The sequence below is a fragment of the Lontra canadensis genome, unplaced genomic scaffold (genome assembly GCF_010015895.1).
Source record: "Lontra canadensis isolate GAN:19392208 unplaced genomic scaffold, GSC_riverotter_1.0 scaffold3, whole genome shotgun sequence".
In the NCBI taxonomy this organism is placed as follows: domain Eukaryota; kingdom Metazoa; phylum Chordata; class Mammalia; order Carnivora; family Mustelidae; genus Lontra; species Lontra canadensis.
In genome coordinates this window covers 7,527,107-7,535,677 of record NW_022630997.1, presented here as the reverse complement: position 1 = coordinate 7,535,677, position 8,571 = coordinate 7,527,107, and the positions used below count along the sequence as shown (strand labels likewise).

The 8,571-nt window shown below is 40.0% G+C and overlaps 1 protein-coding gene across 9 annotated transcripts in view; it reads left to right on the top strand.

The window, feature by feature from the left end:
- The first annotated feature begins 41 nt into the window (after positions 1–41).
- Positions 42–8,571, top strand: part of VTI1A (vesicle transport through interaction with t-SNAREs 1A) — a 342,439-nt gene continuing 333,909 nt past the window's right edge. For 3 of the 9 annotated variants that reach the window (XM_032880064.1, XM_032880057.1, XM_032880046.1), the window contains exons 1-2: positions 43–313; positions 8,458–8,516. In XM_032880064.1, the coding sequence (XP_032735955.1) occupies positions 220–313; positions 8,458–8,516 (153 nt within the window). In that variant the 5' untranslated portion in view covers positions 43–219. Of the gene's footprint in view, positions 314–8,457; positions 8,517–8,571 lie in introns of all 9 variants that reach the window. The other 6 variants (XM_032880073.1, XM_032880019.1, XM_032880010.1 and 3 more) reach the window with 3 other exon arrangements.

Sequence of the window (8,571 nt, the reverse complement as noted above, 5' to 3'; positions counted from 1 at the left end):
CTCGAAGGCCGAGCGGACAATAAAAAACGCATCCAGGCCAATTTTCGGAGGACTGAGATTGCGACGAACAACCAGGAAGCGGCCAGGCTGGGAGCTGTCCCCGGTTCTCCACTCTGCTCTCGAGGCCCCCTCCCAGGGTCCCTACACGGTGTTCGTCGGTCCCGCGTGGCTCTTGCCACGACCTGGGCTCCGGCCCGGGCCGATCTTTCCCGAGCCGCCATGTCATCCGACTTCGAAGGCTACGAGCAGGACTTCGCTGTGCTCACGGCAGAGATCACCAGCAAGATTGCGAGGGTCCCCCGACTCCCGCCTGGTGAGAGTCCGACCCGGCCGGGCGGGGGTGGCCCTGAGGGCGCTGAGGCTCGCGGGCGGTGGAACGTCTCTGAGGAGCGAGGTGGTGCAGGGGCCCTCCCGGAGTGATGGAGCTGGACTCGGTTGAGGGTAAAAGCACAGTCCAGGCTGGGTTGTGGAGTGCCATGAAAGGAGCCTACGCTGAGCCTTCTGGGCTGGAATCCGGACTTCGCCGCTTTGTTAACTTCTACAACCTTGGGAACGTTTCTCTGACTCTTAGTTTTTGTTTTGTTTTGTCTCATTTGTAAAATAGAGATGTGGATATTCAAAGAGTGAATGAACGTACCTAAATCATGGGTCTGCAATATACAGTAACCGGTTGTTTTGTTAGTAATAATATTACTATATGCGGCAAAATAGGGTTAAGAGCCATGGTACCAGGATTCAGATCCCAGCTTTGCCACTTAAAAGTTGTGGAACTTACGAAAGTTTCTTAAATCGCTCTCAACTTTACTTCTTGGTAAAATGGAGAACGGTACGTCTCTCGTGGGGTTGTGGAGATTAAATGATTTAACATATGGAAAGCCCTTTTTTGGTGTTAGCTGCTATAATTACTAGTATTTTTCACAACCCCCAACCCTTTATCTTATTTTTCATCCTTCTTGGGAGACTGTAACCTAATTTTCTGTAACACTTGGTACAGGATGATTTTTCTCACTTTTAAAATTCCACGTATCCCATCTAGAGGTGTTTTTGGTTTTGTTTCTTTATTTTATTTTTTAAAATAATTTATTTATTTGAGAGAGTGAGTGGAAGAGAGAGAGAGAGCATGGGCGGGGGTGGGGGGGAGAGCAGCAGAGGGAAAGGGAAAAGCAGACCCTCCCCCTCAGCAGGCACTCCCTTGTCCTCTGGAGGCTCCACCCCAAAACCCTGTGATCACGACCTGAGCCAAAGGCAAACACTTAACTGACTGAGCCACTCAGGTGCCCCTTGTTTTTATATTTTAGCATATTTTGCTTTCCATGCTTAAGTGTCAACTATGAAGGTGGGAGCTTTGTTTGATTTCCTTGGCATTTACTTAGGGCTCAGAAAAATGTTTAAATGAACAGATGAATATGAATATGATATTTGGTAATTTTTTTTTTGTATGTGAAACATTGTTTTAGGATTTATCTAAGTACAGGTTTGAGTGGTTAGTTGCAGATAAGATTATTACTTTTAGCTTCGTTTTGTTAGAGAAATTGATCCATCGTCTGGAGTTGGCTCTACCTGGCTCTGGGGTGTAGTGCATAGAAAAGAGGATGTTCAGTGATCTGTGAACTGGTGGGCAGCTTCCTATTTCCCAACTTGTTAGTCAATCCTTGATGCCAGCAATAATTTCTGCAGGACCTAAATTGTTGTTCCTTGATGCCTTTCACTACTTTCCCCAAACTTGTGTGTTTATAAATAATTTTCTTCCTTTATTTCCTTGTTTCTCTTTCCCGCTCCCCCACCTATTTTCTATTAATAGGGTCATTTGCTTGAAACCAGGATCTCTGAACTTACACCCCACTCATCTCCTGAAGTCCCAGTTAGTTCTGGTGAGGTGAATGATGTCTTAAAGAGGTTTATGAGCCTAAGTGAGGGAACAAGAGGACAGAACCAAGGTAGCATATACCACCGAGCTCTGCTGCCTCGGAGAAGGTGGCTGATGGCCTCATCACTTCATGATGCATCACCTCGTCTCTTCTCTTCAGTTCCGCTTTTCTCCACTGCCCAAGGCCATCTTGATTTTTGTTTTCCTTGTTGCTGGAGACTACTTCTTTTGACTTGAGGCTCAGAGTATCAGGACTAGTGATTTCAGTTGGCTTTTTGTCTATTTTTAATTGTAACAGTTTTAACAGAGAAGCATTTTCTGTTTGGGCTAATAGATTTTTGTATTGGGCAGGTGTTTTATATAAAGCAACAAAGTCATCCATGGGTGCAAAGTTGTAAAAGCTGTGTCCAAGAAAATAGATATTGTTACAGTTGATTTTTTTTCCTTGTCTTTAAGTCTCAATGTAACCATTCTTGCCATATAGAAGGAAACCTTCGATTTACATGCCTTAAAAATAAAACCTTGACTGGCCTTGCATATAGTCTAATGTAAGGACCAAACATAGCAGCTTCACCGGAATTGAAAGAAGATTGTATAGCGGGCACTGGAAAAATGCTTACTGACCTGACTAATCGAATGATAATAATTCTTAAAAATGTAGTAGTTTCCCTCTTAGTAGTTACTTATGCTTGCTCCCTTTATGATCTGTTTCCAATTAATAAATAGAAAAGGATGAAAAATATATCCATGTAGTTATAAATTTCAGATATATGTCTGTGAACTAAAAAATTAATATGTATCACCAAAAAAAAAAAAAGAGAAAAGTATGATTAAAAGTAATTATCATCTCTCTGGACATCATTAGTGGTTGACCTAGAGGAGATGAACTATGCTTTACTTGATTTGAGAAGTTTAAAATTGGAGGAAACTTTGCAGCCAGAGCAGTTCATTCCCTGAGCTTACTGACTTACTTAAATTGAAGTAGAGTGAGTAGGATTGATTATAATGAACTTCAATCTCTGCTGTGCATGTACAATGTATTAAAGTGTTACCTCCAGGGAGAATGAAAAAGATTGAGTATTTTACAACCTCATTTTAAAGGAGAAATTTGATTACTCTGTGATATGTTTTAAACAATAAAAAGACTTTGCTCTTAGACTGAAGTGTTTGAATTTAACTAATTTTAGTACTTGGACTGATGAAACACATCAGTCCCTTCGTAGGTAGTAGTTTTATGACACTATTTGAAATTTAATTTTAATGATAAGAGTTCTGTGGTGAAGTCAGGAAAACGGAAGTGTGAAAACCATAGCTAATACTAATTGCGAAGTTCTTTTTTCTTTGGTGAAGAACCCCAGGTGGGGGATGCTCTGCAGAGGCTCCATTACATCAGGCAGGCATCCTCAAGAATCATAAATAAAATGTTCTTCTGCAATTATTTGCTTACTTCATTTACAGAGAGAGAAATGGTCTTCTGTGGATCCTACCACTGTAAGATTCACAAACGGCATTGGATCTGTTTAGAATCTCTGCTTTGCTACTTACTAGACGTGCAGTCTCGGGCAAATTGCTTGGCCTCTCTAAGCCTGCTTCCTCCATCTTTAAGTTGGGGAGAGGATGTAATTGCTTCAACCTTACAATATTGTAAGAACATCAAATGAAAGAAAGCCTGGAACACCCTAGCACAATTTTCTTCCCAGAGAATGTGCATGATAAATTAGCTATTAAAAGTGTTGATACTGCTGGAGGCAACAGCTGGTAGGGTTACTTAGGACCCAGCTTCTTAGACTTTGTGATATTAATTGAATTCTTACAGGAAACTTGGACCTCAGTTCTTTCTTCCTTTTCTGCCTAGACTAGAGTTAGGTGGATCTCTCTTGCTGATGCCTACATTTGAAAGTATATGAGTGATCTGAGCTTTTTGGATATGAAATGAAATTGGGCTTTGAGCTCAGGATGTCAAGGAGGGAGGCAGGGAAAGAAGTGAAAGTGGTGGGGCAAGACAGATGTCCTTGCTAGAAGAAAATGCTCAAGTCTCTCTTATTACATATGTCAATCCTCGGAGGCTTTTGAAGACCATCTAGGAATAGCCGTAAATAGAAGCTGTAAATGTTCCGTGATTCTCTCTTGGCCTTTGTAGTTGTAGTGGTTATAGATAGAATTCAGAAAAGCTTTTACTTATGCTTTACTTATGCTTTTACTTATGAATATTGTGGTTTGCTTAGTATGTGGCTCTGGAGCTGTAATGTCCACATGTTCTACTGAGTGCTTGGAATATGGCTACAGAGTGAAATAATATTTTGGATGTATTGGACTAAATATTATTCAAACTAAATATCTACATATCTTAAAACTATATTTAGTTGTTCCTTTTTACTCTTTGAAATGTGGAGACTAGAAAATTTAAAATTTCCTGTGTGACTTGCATGCATTATATTTCTGTTATTTTGGAGACTTAGAGTTGAAGAGATAGTTCCAGTCCTAATTCAGGAATTTAGGTGCACAGTAAATTGGATTGGCATACTTAATCCCATACCCAAACTCTAATCCCAGAGGGACCACTCTCCCTTCACCAATGTAGTTAAGCTGAGTAATGGCTTCATTGGTTTTTTAAAAATAACTTTTAATTTCAGAACAGGTTTAGATTTGTAGAAAAATCACAAATACAGAGAACGCCTATATATCCCATGCCCAGTTTCCTCTATTGTTAATATCATGTATTAATATGATACATTTGGTGTTGTAGTCAGGGAGCCCAGACCGATACATTATAATTAAATGAAGTCCATACTTTGTTCAGATTTCCTTATGTTTTGTTTTCTTTATCTGTTTGTTTTGCCTAATGTCATTTCACTATTCTAGGATCCAGTCCGGGATACTAGAAAACATTTAGCAGTCAGGGCTCCTTATGTTCCTCTTAGCTGTGACAGTTTTCTCAGGCTTTTCTCTAGACTTCAGTTTAGGAGGAGTACTTGTAGGATATTTGAGAGAATATTCCTTAACTGGGATTTGCCTGATACTTTTCTCATGATTAGACTGGAGTTCTAGGTTTGGGGGAAGAAGATCACAGAAATAACGCACTGTTTTTATCACATTATATCAAGAATACTGTAACTTATCACTCCTGATGCTAACTTTGATCACCTGTCTAGGTTTGTCAGGTTTCTCCACTGTAAAGTTACTCTCTTGCTTCTTTTCCATACTCTTCGGAAGGTAGTCCTCTGCACGGTCCACACTTCAGGCCTGGGGAATCACATTCCACCTCCTTGAAGGCTTAACATTTATGTAAATCATTTGGGATCCCCTACAGGAGAGATTTTGTCTGTTCTGCTCCATTTACTTAGTCAGTTATATCCATGGATTTATGATATTTATTTCATTCTTTTTTATTGTATTCCAATACTACTTTATTTTGTTGCTCAAATTGTTCCATCTTTGACCTTTGGAAGCCCTTTACCTGGTTTCTGTGTCCTTTTGATAGACCCCTATCATTGCAGGTTTGTTTTTTGTTTTTCTTGTTTTGTTTCTTTTTCCTTTTTAGCACTTTCTTGCTTTCCGGTATTATAAAAAACTCTAGTATCCGCTTGTGTTTTTCCTGTACCAGCCCCAGATTCAGCCATTTCTACAATGAGTCCTGCTTCCATTTATTGAGAAGTGGTGTTAGAAACCAAGACCTGGGTGGCTTTGTGGGTTAAGCATCTGACTCTTGATTGAGTCTCAAGTCATGAAATCGAGCCCTATGTCAGGCTCCATGCTTAGCATGGATTCTTGGGATTCTTTCTCTCCCTCTCTCTCTACCCCTCCCCCATACTCTCTCTCTTAAGAAAGAAAAAGAAAAGAAAAACAAAACCGAGATCTGGATGCTGGGTACTTATTGCTACTGGGGTATTATTGCTTCTAGTCCTTCTCAGCTGGAAGACAAGGAAGTACATATGTGTACAAGTACATCTTATATATATACATATCAGTAAACATTTATATGTGTAGCCATCTATAGTGAGCTAAACATGAGTTCATATTGCTGTCTCCAACCCTAATCCATTATTACATGGATCATTCTAGAATGGCTTTGTTTCAGTTTTGACCATTCTCTAACGTGCTGCATAGTGTAGCATTAGTAATATGTCCATTTTTAAGTTCTCCAATATAAAAATTTCCTCTATTAGTGGTTTCACTATACATTTCCCAATACATAGTTTCTGCTACTATTTTATCCAAAAATAGCTACAATGCACAAAGACAGGTGCCAGTTACTGAATTTAAGTTAGCACTGACATTTACACTACTTTATGGGGGAGGGGGTGTGCAAGACTAACTAAGCACTTCTTTCAATACTAACAAAAAACATGCATCAAGCACTTCCGTTAATGTTGAGTGACCAAGAAAAAATAATACTATGCGAAGACTTATGTGTATACCAGCATTCATCAATCCTATATGCAAAAAAAAAAAAAAAAAAAAAAAAAAAAGTGATGAAATTTGTTTATATAGTATATTTTATGTAGTACATTAGAGGTTAAGAGCTCAGTTCGGGACAATAGACCTTGTTTAAATTCCAACTCTGCAATTTATTAGCTGTTTAACTTTGGAGAAATTATTTAATCACTCTGAGTTTACATACTTCCCTGAGAATGGGATAGTAACTAGTATCTCCAAAGGACCATTTGGAGGATTGACCGTAGTAATGTTCAAAACATAGCCCTGTGAAAACAATGATAGCTGTTAGTCATGAGGTTCTGAATCCTAGGACAGTGCCATTTGTAAACGGGATGGCATTTGGTGTGAAAAGCTTGAAACTGTCTTGGGAATTATGTAGGAGTAGTGCTAGAAGTCTGCCAAAAACTTAATGTTGGTAGATATTTCCAAGGTCATCTCATTCAGTCTTTCTTTCCTTCCTTTCTTCCTCATTCATGCTTTCCTCCTAAATCATCACCTTTTCATTCCCTTAAACATGTGAGGAATTTAGTTGGAGAGGGCTAAATTCAGAGTTAGGACAAAGATATGACAAGAGTGGTCCCTGCTTCCAAGGAGCTGGAAATGAAGGGGAGGAGCCACTAGAACAGAGCCCAGAGGTCTGGGAATTCAGAGGGGGTAAGATCTATCCCAGGAAATCACCTCAAGGAGAGGTGGGATTTAGCACAAAAATGGGGGAAAAGGTATATTAAGAGAGGTTGCAATAAGTGGGTGCAGTTGGTTTCTTGTTTTTGACTTCCCAGAATCCTCTATTCTATTTTCTGATAGCAGCACCTCAACTTTCCATTGAGGAAATACCTAGACCCAGTCTTGGTGGAACCAGTAGGCCACCATGCCCTTTACAGGTCAACAGGTGAACATATTACCCAAATGAGTGCATTCGAGAACGTTTCCTGGAATTCGAATTGTGGATAGAGTGAACCAAGAGGAGAACATGCCACTACCGCTCTAGACTCTCATTTTGCAGAGACTGTCAGTGAGTTCTGCTCCCTTGGTACCCCGAGGTACTCCTTTCTGAGCTTGGGGGCTCATTTTTATCATTGATTCTATGAGCCACTCCATTTTATTCTCATGATTCTCCCTCTAACTCTAACAGCTATCTTTCTAATACATTCCCTTTTTTGGCTTAGGTTAGTCAATTCTGTTGTAGTCAACCAAAGAACACTGAGTGGTAGCTTAAACAAAAGGTTAGAGCAGGGAAAAAAAAGAGGGAAAGAATGAGATTTGGGTAATAATGAATAGTCTGGGTAGCATGTAACATGTACACTGGAGAGCTAGTAGTTGGAAACAAAGTTGGAAAGGTTGCTTGGATCTGGAATGTGAAGGACCTTGACCTTTAGGCTTAAGTGATGCAATCAAAGCCACATTTTAGGAAGCTTAAGTGGTGGAGAGGAGCAGGTATGAAGACAGGGAAAGCTATTTTTGTAAATGTTTGCACAGTCCTACATTATTCAGTTAACTGCCAGTTTTCAAGAACTGATCATATGACCGGCTCAGTGCTCGATTTTAGGACTAGAAAACCAGAGTGTGCTGGAAGCCAGGGGACAAAAAAGTGAAAGGATGGGAGGAGCAGAATGTCGGATGCCACAAGATTAAGTAGAAGTAGGACCGGAGAATGTCCATTTGTTTGGGCAAAGGGAAGGTCATCAGACTTAGGGTCATTTCAGTGGACTGGTGGGAGTGAGAGCGAGATTACCAGGAGGAAATGGAGAGATGAAGAAGGGAAATGTGACTGTGGTTAGAGGAGAGAGAAATTAGTAGCAAATGGGAATACCGAACAAGGATGGCTTCTTCCTTTGTTTTGTTTTGTTGATAAGAAAGGCTGGTGCTTCTTAGTCCTGAAGGTCCAGCATGGACTTTCCCAACAACTGAACGCCTTAGAAATGTTATGGCATCTTTTCATAATTATGTACTCCATAGGATTATATATTTCCATGTAGCCTAGACTCAGTGACTTAAAAATGGTTCCTGACCCACCAAAGAATGATCTGGTCATCTGCCTGGTGGGGTAATTGTCTACTCTGATCAGAAAGGAAAAGGCATGTAAACATAGAAGTTTTCATATATTAAATTACTTGTATTCCTAGCAATTCCTTGGTATTTATTGTTTGTTTCAGATGAGAAGAAGCAGATGGTTGCAAATGTGGAGAAACAGCTCGAAGAAGCGAAAGAACTGGTAGGTACAGACATGGTCAGGTATTTTAACATAAAACCAGAGCCTTTTCTGCTGA